Below are 18,453 nucleotides of genomic sequence, written 5' to 3' on the forward strand. Positions count from 1 at the left end.
ATAATTAACTGTATTATTAAGGGAAACTTCTTCCACCTTCTACCTACATTTGACCACTGCTCACACACTGTCCGAGGTGGGAAATAACTAAGTACATTTACTTTTACTTGTGTTACTTTAAGTATAGTGTAATGCCAATACTTGTACTTCAGTTACTTGTACACACGCACACAATCTGAGTACTTCTTCCACCGCAATTGTGTGTACATAATTTGCCCCAATAGGATTGTGCTTGTACGCATGCGCAGATGTTGACAGCTGAGCTAACTAGCGCAGCGCACTTCACAACAGCAGCTGATGCTAGCTCAGCGGCTACAGTTTCGCTTTTCTTTTCGGGAAACAATTAACCTACACACTCATATGTACCATCCTGCGTGAGGGGAACTATCCAGAAAAATTCACACGAGTATGGCGGTTGTACTTAAAAGCCTTGACAGCTCTTCGTGTGTGTAGTTAGCTAGCTGGCTGGCTAGGTAAAGTTGATAGCACTGATTAGCATCAACGCTAGCTAGCTCCACGGATTCTTTACAAGCTGGCATCAAAACACCTAACCGTTAGCCATGGGGATACTATTCACGAAGCTATGGAGGCTTTTTAATCATCAAGGTAAGAATGGTGAAGTGACATTTATTATACATTTGTCGAGGACATGAGATGGTGGTCAGTGAGTGAGGCCCGTTGTGACAGCCAGGTCTGATCCGTTCATATCAGCCTCAGAAACAGCCCTTTATTCACCAGTGTGTGAGCAGGGGTTTAATGTAGTGAACAGAGGTGAGAGAAGTACTCAGTATCTTCTACTTAAATACAAGAAGAAGTACCAGAGTGTAGGAATACTCTGTTACATTAAAAGTCCTGCATTCAACATCTTACTCAAGTAAAAGTACAAAAGTATTGGCATCAAAATGTACCAGAAGTATAAGTACTCATTATGCAGGTTGGTCCATTTCAGAATAATATATTACATATGTTATGATTTAAGGTGAAGTACACAGAGGTGGGAGAAGTACTCAGATCTTATACTTGAGTAAAAGTAGAAGTACCAGAGTGTAGGAATACTCACTATGCAGATTGGTCCATTTCAGAATAATATGACATATGTTAGGATTAAAGAGAAGTACTCGGATCCTTTACTCAAGTAAAAAATACAAATAATAATAATAGATTTAATTTGTTAGCGCTTTTACAGGTGCTCAAAGACGCTTTACAGATATAGTGAAGATAAAATAAAATAGAGGAACAACACATAAATATATAGTTAAAGTTAAAGTCAAATAATACAAAAACAATCACACATTAAAATATACATAAATACATAGTATATTGTCTCTTTTCACAGTGACATATTATTAAATAATATCTTGTTATTCTGTTTTTTGTACTCTTGGACTTAAGTTAAAGTAGAAGTACCCGAGTGTAAGAATACTCTGTTACAAGTGAAAGTCCTGCACCAAAATCGAAAGTACCAAAAGTGAAAGCACTCATGCAGATTAGCCCATTTCAAAATCATATTTGATTGATTATAATTATTGATGCATTAATGTGTTTATCACAGCTGGTAAATGTGCAGCTCGTTTTCATCTCTGTGTGCTGCGGGGTAGCTGGTGTATTTTACGCCAGGTAATTATAATTATTCTGTACTTAATTGTATTCAGAAATGGGTCATTGTGCAGAATGAATACTTCTACGTGTTGTACTCTAAGTATATTTTGATGCTCATACTTTGACTCTGAAATCAGGACTTTGACATGTATGGGATTATTTTAAAACCATAGCATTTGTACTTTTAATGGAGTAAAGGATCTGAGTAGTGATGAATACTGCTTTCTACACTCACATGCATTATCTGTTAGATTATTTATTGGAGGGAGGGTTATGTGAACCTGATCCTGAATCAGTAAACAGGTAGGTCTGTGCTAACCCTCTGAAACACGAGTGTCTGTACGCTGCAGCCCTCAGTGTATTATGACTAGACAGCACAGCACACTGAAAGCAGCCACATCAGCAGAATGTCACAGCCAATAAGGATCTGTGAATGACTTCAGAGTGACATCACATTGACTTTGCACTGCATCACCTGATCAGTGTAATGTCAGCAGTACCGTTTACCCATCTAGGCACACTTGGGTTGGCTTCTCTAAAACAGGAATTAGTTTAATTTCCACCATACAGTTTGAATTAGTCACGGCTCGATAGCAGATCACATGGGACATCCTGTAGGGTCTCACATGTGAACAAGATGTGCGTGAACATTATATTATATCTCCTGTTGATCTTGGCGCAGTGACTTTTGCAATCTAACTTGTTCAATGTAATCAAGAGTACCAGTGTTTACCGTCAACATGGATACAACCAATACCTGATTAGTCAATAGATTATGAACACTGACTTGCTGCTTTAATCAGTGTTATACAGTGACTATCTAAGTCTATTGCTTGGTCAATTTTAAACAGAAGGCTCTGAGGAACTATTATGGTTTGCACGATTTGTTATTTGATTGTTATAATAATAAAAAGGCCAACTAACATTTGATTTCCTCCAAAATGTCCATCAAAAGCTGTTCTTTTGTTTCTTTGTCTTGCTAGTCATTCATAGCCCCCTGCTCTGTTAGATCCTCTCTGTAGCTTCTATCCATCATGGCAGTGGGGTCTGTAAGGCTTTTGTTGTAACCCCTGGATCTAGCCCGTCTCAGGCAGTCTTCCCAACATGTCCCCAGTTGATTCAACACGGGAACAACAGACGTTCATTCACAGGGAGGAGGGCATGTGATCAGACATTAAAGACTTGCTTATTCATGTTCATCAGAAGTGTTACAAGTAGGGATGCATATCGTTGACTTTTTTACGATACCGATACTCAACCGATACATATCGTGATACTTTGAAAATGTATCATCCCACAATTACTCCCATGAAGCGCTTTACGATATAGTTAACATGTCAAATGAATATTAAATTCATTTGTGGGACTTCTTGGACCTTTTAGTTCTGAACAAACAATGAAAGATACATAACAAATATGAAGAAAACCGATTATGGAATATCTTTTATAAACACCCGCCATCAGGTGTGCCGCGTGAATAGCACATCTTGTCAATGCAAACAGACCGTTAAGCACCGTTATAATTAGGGATGCACGATATTGGTTTTTTGAAACCGATACCGATAACTTCCTGCTTCTCAAGACCGATACCGATAATAATATAATATATATATATATTAAATGTACCTGTAGTTTTTGCACAGCTGGTGGTAAGAAAAAGACTAGTAGTGAGCAAATGACATGAGCATTACTACTATGAACAAAACAAAGCCAAGAACAGTTTTGACTCTTCAAAGTGACCATATTTATTTTCCCAAATAAACTTCTTGCCTTTTTCAAAAGCCTCGTCGATAGGTGAAAGCCCCGGTGCCTTTGCAGCTGGCTTTGGATTCGCCGCTAGTTTAGCAGCGCAGGCGTCTTCGTACGCTTTTAACACACCATCGTAGCGATGGCGATGTTTCATTGACTAATCAGGTTGGAAGTATTATAGCTCGTTGCCTTTTTCCCTCCTCGTGGAACTTCTGCATTTGTTAATACAAATAGCAAGCGAACTATCTAACTCTGAAACTTTGAAATAGTCCCATACTACCGGCGACATGTTTGTTTACTGTCCTGGCTTCACGGCCGCACACCATTTACGTCACAGCCAGGCACGAGTTAGGGAGCGCTGGATTTGTGTAGAACTCCCCTCTTCCTAAACCACTAATACCACAGTACTGGCAAAACGGGAGGAGCCGAGTGAAAAACAAGCGCCCCTCATCTCAATCCACCCACACCGCAGTATTTCTTCTTTTTTTGTACCCAAAAAATATATTGTATATTATCGGGGCTATTAATACTTTTATTGGGATGACGTCATAATTCCTAATATCGGACCGATAATCATCGTGCACCACTAGTTATAATTAATGTTAAACCTGAGATTCGACTAGAGAATAAATAAATAATAGAATAAAGGTCATGAGATCTCGGCATTGCACAAACAAACAAATCTCATCTTCAAAATCAACATTTGCCTTCACTGGTGAGAGAAAACAAATCCCATCAGTTCATTTGTGGGACTTTTACCTTTCTAGTATTGAACAAACAATGAAAGATACATCAAATATGAAGAAAAACGATTATGCAATCTAATTTATAACACCCGCCATCAGGTGTGCCACAAGGCCTTAAAGCAGTGTTTCCGCCAGACCAGGGCTGAGAGGGCGTCCACCCCGAGAGCGGGGGGGGGGGGGGGGGGGGTGTGTGAGACGTCACGTCGTGTCACGTGAATTTTGAATTGAGCCGTCCCTTAAGCTATAGATACTATGTCTTTACGTATTAGTGATGGGAATTTGGCTCGGCTCACTAAGAAGAGTCCTTCGGCTCCCAAACGGCTCTTCATGTTACCACAGTTTACCACAGAGCCTCAGTTTCGCCGCTGCGAGGCTCCGGCGCTCACTGTTCACGCGCGTGCTCCACTAGCCCCCCCCCCCCCCCCGTCAAGGCTCGCCGGCAGGACACTTTCCGTCACAGGAACACGCTTTGCTGGCGGCGAAAATAATCCCACCAGACTCCTTTGCCCCTCCAACAGAGGGATGTCCTTTTTCGTCATTTCAAGAGATAAAAACTCGATCTTCTCTCGAATTATACATTTTTTTGGACGCCCTCGGCTCGAGTTCAGGGCGTTCCGAGCTGAATAAGGGCGTCAAATGACGACAAGACGCCCCCCTGGCGGAAACGCTGCCTTAAAGGCAATGGTAGTGAACTCCTTCGCAACATCATGGTCACAGACTTGGTGTCGAACTGAACGCGTTTACATTTCTATATTTTCTAAAGCATTTATTATATTCAGTGTTGTAGGGGATCATGAAGACTAACGGCCCCTAGACACGGCGGCGTGCGTTGTCGCTTGGCAGTGGGCGTGTTTTGAGTCACATGAATCTCTCCTGTCAATTTCATAAAAGGTTTTACATGTCACACTTTATATGATGAACATTTATGACATTAACGTCTACGGTGCTATTTTACGCAACATTCCATGCTGGCTAAATACTGTCTATGTCTGCTAGTCCATTCAAACGAAGTAAACTGGATATAAAATCCCCAAACAGGCGAAAACCTACCAGTTTCACCCACTGTCTCTGCCACCTCCCTCCATGCCTGGCTCCTCCGGTTTGTATCCCGGTAGGTGAACAGGGACTGGTCATAAAGCACCGGGTGATTCCCTACCGCCACGATTATTTTCTCCTCCATTTTTTGACATATGGGAAATGAACTGCGGTCTGGCTCTCCCAGCATACACGCGGTTTGATTGGCTAGCGCTTGTACTGGCAGATTTGCATACGCGGGATATGATTGGCTGACGCCTCCGTCGAAGCGTCAAAAGTAGAACATTGCTCTACTTTTTCAGCGAGCACCGCGAGAAAAGCTACGCTTTGCTCCCACAATGCAGTTCGGCGAGGCGTGACGTCACCCCATTCAAAGTGAATGGGCAGAAGCGGCCGTGTGTAGGGGCCGTAAGCCAGCGTATCCCCATTGGGCGACAGGTGGGGTACATCTCTAGAAATGTAGAGACAAACACATTCACACTTGCGGTATAAAATAAGGGTCGCATTATGAAGACAAATCACTTTTTCATTGGCTGAGCACTCATTGTCATGGATTTTGCTTACAGTTACAGTTACAGCACAAATCAGCATGAGTTTAAAAAGTATTGTCAATGCAACATTCACACTAATCTTTTCTGGCAAAAACATCTAATTGTTGCTCCTTCCACCCACTTCTCCTTCACTTTCTTCTCATATTTGATAGTAAATCGACCATCTGTTCGGTCGGACCAAAGAAACAATTAAAAGGCGTTGCTTTGAACTGTTGAATATTATATTATGAGCATCTTACATTTAATGGAGAACCGTTTGTTGTAGAAGTTCTTTTTAAATGTGAGAAACTCATACAGCCCCTGATCCGCCCACATTTAAAGATGTTTACCGTTCCTTTTCTTAGAACCATGCGTACAATCAGCTTAGCTCACACCTGCATGACCTAACACGCTGTTTTTTCTTGCCTTCTCCAGCTGCACAATACGGTAGTGTGACCTCCAAACTCTGAAGATAGTGTCGCTGCTTGTTATGGCTATGCATGCAGTTTGCAAAATATGTTTTGTTTCCTTCTGAAGTGCTTCTTGCCTACACAGCTGTTTGGCGGTTTGCTACGGGTTCATCTGGTTTAACTTGAGCGATTTGGCGAGTAGGTGGTTTCACTTCCTTAAGACTTAGAGAGGTTTGGGTTTCTCTCGTCTTTATTAGGATCCCCATTAGCACTAGCATGAGCATTGGCTATTCTTCCTGGGGTCCTCACACACTCAAAACATACATAAACATACATACAACATTAAAACAGCTCATAATTTCATGCAATTTACAGTGAAATGAAGTGAAAACTAAAATGGGCATCCAATTATCGCCCTCCTAAGGCCAAACAAAAGTAAATACAAATAAGTGTACATAATAATATATGCATACATAGCCACAGGCACAGTTCAAATGTACTTTGTAATACTTAAATATTTTTTTAGCAACCTTTTGAAATGTACTTTATGTTTTCTGTCCCTTATTTGATTTAGATTTAGATAATACAAACCTTCCTTCTATTGTATGTCGTGTTTAATAGTTATGTTGTGCATATTGCGCTATAAACCTTTGTGATCATATATCTGGTGAGTGAGTCACTGTGATATTTCTGACTAAATGTAATAAAATATGAGTTGACTTCTGTCTGACAGTTAACCATTCGAGTGGCTCTGGTTCTGGAGGAGCTCTGCAGTGCACATCGTGCTGCCTTATTTTGTGCTACTTGTAGTTTGTTTAAATGTTTTTCAGCAGCACTCGACCATATAACCAAACAATAATCCAGCTGCGACAGAACCAAAGCATCCACAACTTGTCGACTGACATCCATAGGCAAATATTTTACAATTATTTTTACAAGTGACACACCCCTTCCCATTTTACATACAACATTATCAATTGTATCAGCCATACCTTAACTCTATGTGGTAACTTAAGTAATCATGTTTAATCAAATACAAGTTCACACTTACTTGAATTCCACTATATTGTGTATTTAAGAGAGGAACGGTAAAGGAGCTGAAGGAACGTTATGGAGCACATCTTATGAATCATTTGATTTGGTTAAATTCATCTTAACTGTCTCAATCTGTGAAAGGCAGGAGTAATATATTGGTCTTATCTAGAATATTTTATATTTTGTATTCTTTGTGGTTCATGTCCTTATTTTATTACCTTTTTATATATTTTTTCTAACTTGTTTTTCCGAATGCGTTTTACATAGATATAGATTATTTTGTATTTTTGCTCTAATTATACATAGCAGTTTGCAAAGCTTGAAACACCAGACTCAACAGGCTAATGCTGTGATTCGTTAGGAACTAGGGATGTCCCGATCACCTTTGTTTGCTCCCGATCCGATTCCGATCATTTGATTTTGACAATCTGCCGATACCGATTTTTCCCGATCCGATCTTTATGCAATGCATTAAGAGAGAAAACAAGGTACCAGATAACGGCTGGTCATCCAACGCGATGAACTCAGCTATCTTGGCTGTTATTCTTTAGGCCTTTTCACTGTTCTGGGGCAGTTTCTCTTTCCTTTTGAAAGCCTCTGAAAGTGTCGGTTGCTTCAGTGCCGTTACCTGAGGGGCCGCTGTGTACTCGTCGTGTTGTTGTTGGTGTTTGTTTCTCAGGTGGCGTGTTAGATTGGTCGTGTTGAACGTAGCTCTGTTCTTTCCACCACGCGGAACCTCCTTCTTGTAAACATTGCATCTGGCTGTTACACTGCCTTCGCTTTCAATTTTATAATACTTCCAAACTCCTGACATTTTCTCTGTCCCGACTCCCGAGTCACCAGCTGAACGTAGCCTCTCGTTAGCTGCTACTATCAGACACTGCGCCCACTCTGTTGCCAGATTTGAGAGAAATAAGCAACCAGGTCTGAAAACAAGCCCAAAAGAAGCAACACATACATGATGTTGTGTCATTGTAAACCAAAACTAAGGCCTCAGGATGACTTTAAGACGTGAACATGGTCATTTTTGTTTTGTAACATAAAATAAAATAATAAAAATATTTTATTTTTAAAAAATCCCGATCCCCGATTTTTTGAAAATCACGTGATCGGCTCCTTCCCCGATCACGGGAGACATCTCTATTAGGAAGTATGCTATCATTCAGATTCAATGTGTTGTCTGCGGTCATGCGTTCGGCCACGTTTCCATTCAACGTCATTGTTATGCAGTTCCTGGAAAAAGCTATTTAAAGGTGAGGCTTTCATTACAATAGCTTACAATAGTGCATTCCTAAATTCCCCTCACACTTTGGGCATAAACGCTCAGACACTCTAAACCAGTGTTTCTCAAACTTTTTCATACCAAGGACCACTTAACCAATAAAAAAACACTCGCGGACCACCTAACTCCACAAATATCCAAAAACACATCGTTTTTTACAAATCGCCTGAAAATTGTACAAACAAGTGGCAACATGTGGGATGAAGGTGTTTATCTGGGCTATATCATGCAATCGAAAGTGAAACTTAAGCTTGTTCCATTGCGGAGATATTCCCGCGAGAGTGCGAAAAACTTAAATAAATGTATTTATTTCAAATGTGAAATTTTACCAATATACTCACGGACCACTAGGGGGCGCTCACGGACCACCAGTGGTCCGCGGACCACACTTTGAGAAGCACTGCAGTCTAAACCAGTGTTTCGAAGAGCCGGTGTTCCGGATTAACTTGTTTCCCGATCAACTTGTTTCCCAATCAACTCGTTTCCGTGGGGTGCGTGGCTTTCGACTGAAATACACATTTCGATCGCTTTCTTCTGTCGTTTACATACATCTTTTGGTATATTTGGCTTCTTAGGAACACGTTGATGCACATCCAGTACCTGTGTGTGAGGTTGTGATTACGATGGCGATATCCGGACGCGAACAGCGAGGACTACAACAAGACAAACGAGTTGCTCGAATAAATCATTTAAACCAGCTATTGTTTCCAGACTTATTACGGAATATCGTTGTTAATGTCCAAGTCCATCTGTGTATACCTTCAGACAGCCTCCAAGTGAAGCACACGGTGTTTACTCACAGTTTGAAAGCAGCGTGGGGAAGTCTTCATCTGTGTTAAACTGTGATCCTCCCACGGAACTGGGACCCGCCCACGTTAGAATGTGACCCGCCCAGATTAAATTGTGTTACGATTTCTGTGGCTATCTACCAGCGATCATGTTTAATAGGAAAGACTACCCACACATGTATCCCTTGTAAAAACGGTATTGTGCAGCACTCATCCAGATAAGATGTGACTGTTACCTCGTTTTGCAAAGATAGCAGCAGAAATGTCATTGATATTTAGACTTTAAAATACTGCTTGGTCGTGAATGTTGGTGTCGGCAAACAATATTAAGAATCCTCTATTCAAACATAATATTCAATGTGCATCGACATGAAAATAACAAGGTTCATGCTGGACTCAAACCCGAGTCCCAACAGTAAAAATCAATCATGCCCTGCGCGTTATGAGTGCGCCACGAATCTTCACGTCCTAACGGATCACCACAGCTCATTTTATTACATTAATATTGTCAACAAGTTCTAGAAAAATGCAACCCGACATCATATTGATAATAATGTATGATACAAATGTAAGACTGACAACAATAATAGTTAGTAAAGGATTTATTGATGTGAATGTTTTGAACAGTGAATACTTATTGTTGCTGGTGGCGAAAAGAATCCCACCAGACACCTTTGCCCCTCCAACAGAAGGATGTCCTTGTCCTTTTTCCTTTTCGTCATTTCAAGCTATAAAAACTCTCAATCTTCTCTCGAATTATTATTATTTTTGGCCGCATTCGGCTCGAGTTCAGGGCGTTCCGAGCTGAATAAGGGCATCAAAAGACGGCAAGACGGCCCCCCTGGCGGAAACGCTGCTCCAAACCTACATCAAAGAACAAGAAGGTTGAAGGTTTTTGTAAAATATAGCTGAATGAGTTATGTTGAAGCAGCCTCCGGGAGTTATGCTGTGCAAATATATACTTATACAATACCTAACTTAAAAGTGCTTAACATGCTTTCCCACCTTTGTCTTGGGAACAAGAACTGTAGTTGTGCAACAAAATCGAAACTAGTTTGTGCACAGGGACTTTCCTTCGTGTGTGTGTGTGTGTGTGTGTGTGTGTGTGTGTGTGTGTGTGTGTGTGTGTGTGTGTGTGTGGTGTGTGTGTGTGTGTGTGTGTGTGTGTGTGTGTGTGTGTGTGTGTGTGTGTGTGTGTGTGTGTGTGTGTGTGTGTGTGTGTGTGTGTGTGTGTGTGTGTGTGTGTGTGTAACCAGGGATGCACCATCAACAGAAGGTTTATTGAAATCACAATGACTATTGCACTTTCCAAATTGCAGTCATGAGCGTATTTGTTAAAGGCATGGGCTCAGAATATCATTTTCAATCATAATGTGAATACTGCTTCAAAAACCTTAATTTGGTCTAATATTACAAATCATATAGCAATATATCTGCAACGCTTTAAGTGGACCAAGTGTTAAAGGTTCCCTATTATACTGTTTTTCATCAACATATCACAGGTCTCAGATAAATCCAGACATGTCTCTGATTGGCTGAAACACCAAACAGATCATTGCAGCATTACCCATAATCCCCTCTGTTTCAGCCCTGTTTCCAAAGTGCTGATTCTCTGTCTGTTACTTTAGATGAAAATAAGGAGCCCCTCCCCACGCCCCTCTGAGAGAGATTTGGTTACAAAGAGCTCTAGGAGGAGATTCAGGTGATAAGGGGGGGGGGGGGGGTTACCTTGGTTGCTGATTGGCTAATGGTTACACAAGACAAAACATCGTTATGACATCACAAAGTGGCCAAAATCTGATCAGCTCATTTTCAGACAGGTTTTTATAGAAATGGATCAAAAAGAGAGAGAATCTTTGTTCCTGAGACTTTCAGAGTCTCTTTACACAGAGGGGACACATGTTGATGTAGAAGAGACATGAAGAAGAGGGGACACATGTTGATGTAGAAGAGACATGAAGAAGAGGGGACACATGTTGATGTAGAAGAGACATGAAGAAGGGGGGACACATGTTGATGTAGAAGAGACATGAAGAAGAGGGGACACATGTTGATGTAGAAGAGACATGAAGAAGAGGGGACACATGTTGATGTAGAAGAGACATGGAGAAGAGGGGACACATGTTGATGTAGAAGAGACATGGAGAAGAGGGGACACATGTTGATGTAGAAGAGACATGGAGAAGAGGGGACACATGTTGATGTAGAAGAGACATGGAGAAGAGGGGACACATGTTGATGTAGAAGAGACATGAAGAAGAGGGGACACATGTTGATGTAGAAGAGACATGAAGAAGAGGGGACACATGTTGATGTAGAAGAGACATGGAGAAGAGGGACACATGTTGATGTAGAAGAGACATGAAGAAGAGGGGACACATGTTGATGTAGAAGAGACATGAAGAAGAGGGGACACATGTTGATGTAGAAGAGACATGAAGAAGAGGGGACACATGTTGATGGAGAAGAGACATGAAGAAGAGGGGACACATGTTGATGTAGAAGAGACATGAAGAAGAGGGGACACATGTTGATGTAGAAGAGACATGAGGAAGAGGGGACACATGTTGATGTAGAAGAGACATGAGGAAGAGGGGACACATGTTGATGTAGAAGAGACATGAAGAAGAGGGGACACATGTTGATGTAGAAGAGACATGAAGAAGAGGGGACACATGTTGATGTAGAAGAGACATGAAGAAGAGGGGACACATGTTGATGTAGAAGAGACATGGAGAAGAGGGGACACATGTTGATGTAGAAGAGACATGGAGAAGAGGGGACACATGTTGATGTAGAAGAGACATGAGGAAGAGGGGACACATGTTGATGTAGAAGAGACATGAAGAAGAGGGGACACATGTTGATGTAGAAGAGACATGAAGAAGAGGGGACACATGTTGATGTAGAAGAGACATGAAGAAGAGGGGACACATGTTGATGTAGAAGAGACATGAAGAAGAGGGGACACATGTTGATGTAGAAGAGACATGAAGAAGAGGGGACACATGTTGATGTAGAAGAGACATGAAGAAGAGGGGACACATGTTGATGTAGAAGAGACATGAAGAAGAGGGGACACATGTTGATGTAGAAGAGACATGAAGAAGAGGGGACACATGGTGATGTAGAAGAGACATGAAGAAGTGGACTTTGCATAATAGGTGACCTTTAAGATAAGTCTGAAAAGCCAACTTTAAAATCCTTCAAAGGAACAGAAACATGTACAGTAGACCAATGTGTGCTTGATCACTTTCTGTCATGTGCTAGCTTCCCTAAATAACCCATTTGTCCGTAACTAAACAAACTCCAACCAGTCTTTGTTCCTCATCTGTCCTCTGTGCCACAGGATCTGAAACATGGCAACGTAATTAAGTTCCAGATTTAAGGAGAGTGCTGTTGAAGCTTGACGCTGGGTATTATACCCCAAAGGATTTATGGAAGAGCAACCAGCACTTGGATCCCTCATGCAGTGTGTCCTGTTCTTGTGCTTGAAAAAGAACATCTTGCTTTCTTCTTGACTTTATTGTATTAACGGCAAGGTTTGAATTCGTCGTAGTTGTCACACCCTGTTAGTCTTCTTCAGGTTAAGCCTCTTTGTATGCGTGGAGGGAATTTGTGTCCTCTCCACAGCTGCTGCTCCGTTTCGCCTGATTGTACAAGTCTTTTAAAACGACCCACTAACACATCTGTAGCTGTGAAAGTACACCGTTCACAGCAGCACAATGTGTCAGTTATACTAGATGTGTGAAGCTACAGTACACACTTTGGTACTGAAGGATACAGCTGCACACAAAACGAGCTGCTGTTCTCTCAGTGAAGTCTCACACACCAAAAGCCATCTTTTAAACATATTGCTCTGTGAACTCTTTCTAAGTGCCTTCTTTGTTCTGCCTTTCAGAACACAAAGTTATCATTGTGGGTCTGGACAATGCGGGCAAGACCACCATCCTTTACCAGTTGTAAGTATCCAAACAGCACAGCGAGCTTATGTCTCATAGCTTCAATCCATTCGTTGTCTGAGAAATAAATGGATCAATGAGTTTGTGAACGTTGCTTGTATTATGTGTGTATATATACTGTATGTGTACATATGTATATATAGCATTTTGCTTATCTATCTGTGTATTTATACCCATACACACATGAAAACCCACCGACATTTGCAGTTAAAATGCCGTAATATTTGGATCCCTGACTAAAAACGTTGAACCTGGATGACGAGTGGGAGGGCTTTTTTCTTTATAAGATTAGTTTCTCCCCCCTGCTTCTACAAATGTTCTGTTTCATTGCTTGTCTGTTATAATATTGAATTGGATTAGTTGAATACAAAAAAGATTGTTGCTCGTGTTACCCATGACCTAATTCTTTCCCCACTTTATAGTTCGATGAATGAGGTGGTACACACCTCGCCTACGATTGGGAGCAACGTGGAGGAGATTGTCGTCAACAACACCCATTTCCTGATGTGGGACATCGGGGGCCAGGAGTCCCTCCGGTCATCGTGGAATACCTACTACACAAACACAGAGGTAATGCAATGTGGGCTCACTGCTAATCAAAAATAATTGCGGGACTTCCTTTTGCTAAAAACTGTTTGAACATCAGCTAGAATACATACTTTGTCCAGGCACATTTATTGGGTGATGTACACTTACTACAGGTGTATTGTTATTTAGTTTAAATATGTTTGCCAATAAGTAATAATAAGAAAATGCTGAGGTTTTAAAACTTGCAACAAACAAGCTGTTACTGTAGATACTTCTGTGGAGCGTTTTCACAGGCCTGTCAAGCCCGTTGCCCCCGCCGAAACAGCGTCTGAGGGCTTCTTAACATTTAACAAACTATGAATGTGTCATACCCACTTAACGGGCAGAAACTCAGCTACCTGACGATTTCTATTTTTTTTACCGTAACAAAACACAAGTCTAACGCCGAGCGTCTGAATTAGCACTAAGCGAAAGAGTGCCAACACATCGGATCTGCACAAACAAGATATCAGATTAAAGCTGAGATTCCACGGATTCCAATGGTATAAGTATCATCACTGTGCGAGTGTGCCACCAATACTAATTAATTAATTACTTACATTTATTATAGCGCTTTATCAATGACTCAAAGCACTTTACATATACACACATTACACATATATCATACATGCAATGGTCAGATACTGTGGACAATACCCACAGGAGCAAGTTCAGGTGAAGTGTCTTGCCCAAGGACACACCGGCTTTACAGACGCAGCAGCGGCGGGTTTCACCCCTTGATCTGATGATCATTGCACAGCGCACTGCGCCACACCGTCCATCTTCACGCCTCGAAGACATCGAGGTGCTTTTACAGGTACACATTGGTATTATACATGTACTGTGGACATTACCCACAGGAGCAAATCCGGGTGAAGTGTCTTGCCCAAGGACACAACGGCCTGACGCAGTGGCGGCAGGAGCGGGTTTCGACCTGGAGTTTTTAAACTATCCGACCGCAACCCAAGCCTCTGAATTAGCACTAAGCGGAAAATGCTAACGCACTTAGCACAGACCTTACGGTAGAGATATTTTATACTCCATGCAATCTGCACAAACTATATATCATATGAAAGCCGAGATTCCACAGATTCCATGGGTATACGTTTCATCACTGCGCGACCAAAACTCACGGCTGTGAAGCCAGGAAAGACTACACACATCTTCACTTTACGGGGCCAAAACGGCAAATACGTCTTACCTTTGCTGTTTTCTGATCAAAAGTTGTGTTCCAGGGCATCAAAACGCAGATAAACGCTGCTGAAGGTTAATCCAATGTGTCTGTGTCCCTTTGAAATGATTACTGATAATCCATCATCATATTTACGTCTATAACCTAGTTTTCAGTTTTCAGAGCGTAACATAGCTTTTCAGTTTGGGCAAACTGCGTGCGCATCACTCTCATTCCTCAATGGTAACGTGTAGGTGGATTTAGGAACTTCCCCTCAATTCTATTGGCTCTAACGGTTCAAAAGAGGTGTCAATCACCAAAATCGACCAATGGGTTCCAGAGATATGGCAAATACACCCAAATGACCCCAGAAGTGTTTTTTTTTCCTAAACCTCTCTTAAAAAGGTCAAATGTCACTTGTTTTGCATCAATCTTGATACAGGGTACTTATTATATGTTATACTTTGGATTCCTAAAGCTTTTAGTCTACCATCCATCATTCAAGGGTGCTTTTATAAGTAATGTGTTTTTTTTGGACGGAAACTATAATTTACACTTTTTTACTATGTTCAATCTGAATTTACTTTAAAATAAAAACATTCTATATTGATTCTGACTCTTCATCCAACTCACAGGTGTATTATTGCTTTGAGAAAAAAGATTATTGATTTAACCCTTTTAGAAGTGAAGTTATAGTCATTTGTTCTGGGCATGTCATTTTCTAGCCTGAAACCTGAAAAACAGGTGCGGGTCTGAACAGGTTAGAGACAAATAGAGAATGTCTTCTGGCTATAATGCTGTCGAGTGTTGATGCAGTTTGTATGGTGCTCTGCTTACAGTCTGGTGAAGTTGAGATGTCTCTTAACGTCCATTATTTCTCTCCATCTTCTCTGGGTAGTTTGTCATCGTGGTGGTAGACAGCACCGACAGAGAAAGGATCTCCGTGACCAAAGAGGAGCTCTGCAGGATGCTGGCGCATGAAGTGAGTATCATGAAAATAATCGTTCTTAATTATCTTCAACTAAATATCCAAGCTTCATTTCAACAAAGTTTTAAATTACTTTTCTTTGAGACATAGCCATCATTTTCACATCATGAAATATCTTGACCCTCTCCTCTGTCTACATCTCTTACCTGTCCATCAGGATTTAAAAAGGGCGGGAGTTCTGATCTTCGCCAACAAGCAGGATGTGAAGGGGTGCATGTCTGTGGCTGAAATCTCCCAGAGCCTCCAGCTCACCTCCGTCAAAGACCACCAGTGGCACATCCAGGCCTGCTGCGCCCTCACTGGGGAGGGGTGAGAACTGCACCTAATACTCACTCGCTATATTAGATTGTCAAAATGTATACTTAAACTTTGGTGCGTTTATGTAGTCAAAATGTTGATCTAATGCATCAACATGTGTCCCCTCTTCTTCATGTCTCTTCTACATCAACATGTGTCCCCTCTTCTTCATGTCTCTTCTACATCAACATGTGTCCCCTCTTCTTCATGTCTCTTCTACATCAACATGTGTCCCCTCTTCTTCATGTCTCTTCTACATCAACATGTGTCCCCTCTTCTTCATGTCTCTTCTATATCAACATGTGTCCCTTCTTCTTCATGTCTCTTCTACATCAACATGTGTCCCCTCTTCTCCATGTCTCTTCTACATCAACATGTGTCCCCTCTTCTTCATGTCTCTTCTATATCAACATGTGTCCCCTCTTCTCCATGTCTCTTCTACATCAACATGTGTCCCCTCTTCTCCATGTGTCTTCTACATCAACATGTGTCCCCTCTTCTTCATGTCTCTTCTACATCAACATGTGTCCCCTCTTCTCCATGTCTCTTCTACATCACCATGTGTCCCCTCTTCTTCATGTCTCTTCTTCATCAACATGTGTCCCCTCTTCTTCATGTCTCTTCTACATCAACATATGTCCCCTCTGTGGAAAGAGACTCTGAAAGTTTCAGGAACAAAGATTCTCTCTCTTTTTGATCCATTTCTATAAAAACCTGTCTGAAAATGAGCTGATCAGATTTTGGCCACTTTATGATGTCATAACGTTATTTTGGCTTGTGTAACCATTAGCCAATCAGCAACCAAGGTAACCCCCCTCCCCCTTATCACCTGAATCTCCTCCTAGAGCACCATTGAGTTCTTTTTAGTAACAGACAGAGAATCAGCACTTTGGAAACAGAGCTGAAACAGAGGGGATTATGGGTAATGCTGCAATGATCTGTTTGGTGTTTCAGCCAATCAGAGACAGGCTCTGGATATATCTGAGATCTATAATATATTGATGACAAACAGTATAATAGGGGACCTTTAACGCCTGTCTTTCTGCTTTTCCCGTCCCTTCACATCCCCTCCTCACACTCTCTCTTCACCTCCAGGCTGTGCCAGGGTCTCGAGTGGATGATGTCCCGGCTGCGTGTGAGATGATGACCTTTGACTTTTGATCAAGAGTGCGCCCTTGCTCTTTGTTTTTCCTCTGCCTCCGGACATGAGCTTTGAAACGAGGATGGGGCTGGGGTCGGCTGACGGACGGAGCCCTCTCCTCTTTCCTGCGATGGGCACACCGCTGCCAGGACGTTATTCTCTTCTGTGATAATTTATTTTAACGAAAGACGTCTGAGCTTGGGAACAGAAAAAAACCACGATGTTTTCAGAGGAACAACAAAAGAGACTCCAATTATTTAAACGGAAATGTTTGCACGGTTTTTCCTTTCACAGAAGTCGGCAAATGGACTGACTTCGGGACTGTACATGGACTTGTTCTTCAGCTGTGTGTGACTCTAGCCCTCTGTGGCCTTGCAGTATTGCCAGACTGGCTGTGGCAGTTTGTATTGCCCCCACTTTACCCCATGTGTACAGTCCAGTATTCTCTTTTAACGTGGTGCCTGCAGCAGTGATGATGGTTGATGGAGACTGAAACACGCAGCAACGAGGGTCAAATCACAATATACCCTCTTCGTTTCAGTCCCTATGAATAATCAGTGAAATAAAGTGTTTTTATCTGTTTCAGGTGAATCGCAGCGTGTCATGATTGAGTTTTTCCTTCAGGTGACTGGAGGGATAAAAGTGAACTATATAAAGTGTCCTGTTTGTAACGTCAGTTGTTCTTTTTATAGTCCTTTAGGACAAGGGTTCCCAACAGCGGTAATTCAAGTTTAAAAGTCTCAAAAATGCTACAACTACTGTCACAAACTGGATGTGAAGTATTTTGTTAAAGGAGGATGAAAGCGTAATTAAGGAGCACTATTGGAGTGACTTTGATGGTTATTGGACTCAGGATTCATTCATTTGGATTCCCGCTGTATGAAGAAATTAAAGGACGGCGCGGAAGTGGAAACAATTCACAAAGGGATTAAACTGTTTAAAACACATGCTCAAAGTAAGCCGGATTTTGGATTCAAAAGTCGTAAATAATCTACAAAATGGAGGAGACCGATCTGATCGGAGCAACTGTGACAAATAATCCAACTGAAACCGGCATGGACAATGACTATGTTTTAAAAATGTGCTTATCCAGAAAAGTCCGGTTTGGACACTTTACGGGCAGAAGAAACATTTCTATTAAAGAACGAATTAT

At 41.5% G+C, this 18,453-nt stretch overlaps 1 protein-coding gene across 1 annotated transcript; it reads left to right on the top strand.

Annotated features, from left to right (window-relative positions):
- Nucleotides 1–253: 253 nt before the first annotated feature.
- Nucleotides 254–17,891, top strand: arl5a (ADP-ribosylation factor-like 5A). Its single transcript, XM_034221709.1, has 6 exons — nucleotides 254–606; nucleotides 13,076–13,136; nucleotides 13,559–13,706; nucleotides 15,773–15,856; nucleotides 16,020–16,171; nucleotides 17,255–17,891. The coding sequence occupies exons 1-6, from the start codon at nucleotides 561–563 to the stop codon at nucleotides 17,301–17,303; spliced, it is 540 nt and encodes a 179-aa protein (XP_034077600.1). The 5' UTR covers nucleotides 254–560; the 3' UTR covers nucleotides 17,304–17,891.
- The last annotated feature ends 562 nt before the right edge of the window (nucleotides 17,892–18,453 follow it).

Source organism: Gymnodraco acuticeps, unplaced genomic scaffold (genome assembly GCF_902827175.1).
Source record: "Gymnodraco acuticeps unplaced genomic scaffold, fGymAcu1.1, whole genome shotgun sequence".
Classification (NCBI taxonomy): Eukaryota; Metazoa; Chordata; class Actinopteri; order Perciformes; family Bathydraconidae; genus Gymnodraco; species Gymnodraco acuticeps.

Excerpts from the sequence above, each read along its gene's own strand:
- arl5a (XM_034221709.1), top strand. The coding sequence starts at position 561 with ATGGGGATACTATTCACGAAGCTATGGAGGCTTTTTAATCATCAAG. Across the intron at positions 607-13,075 it reads GAGGCTTTTTAATCATCAAG|AACACAAAGTTATCATTGTG; the intron begins GTAAGAATGGTG and ends TCTGCCTTTCAG. Across the intron at positions 16,172-17,254 it reads TGCGCCCTCACTGGGGAGGG|GCTGTGCCAGGGTCTCGAGT; the intron begins GTGAGAACTGCA and ends CTTCACCTCCAG.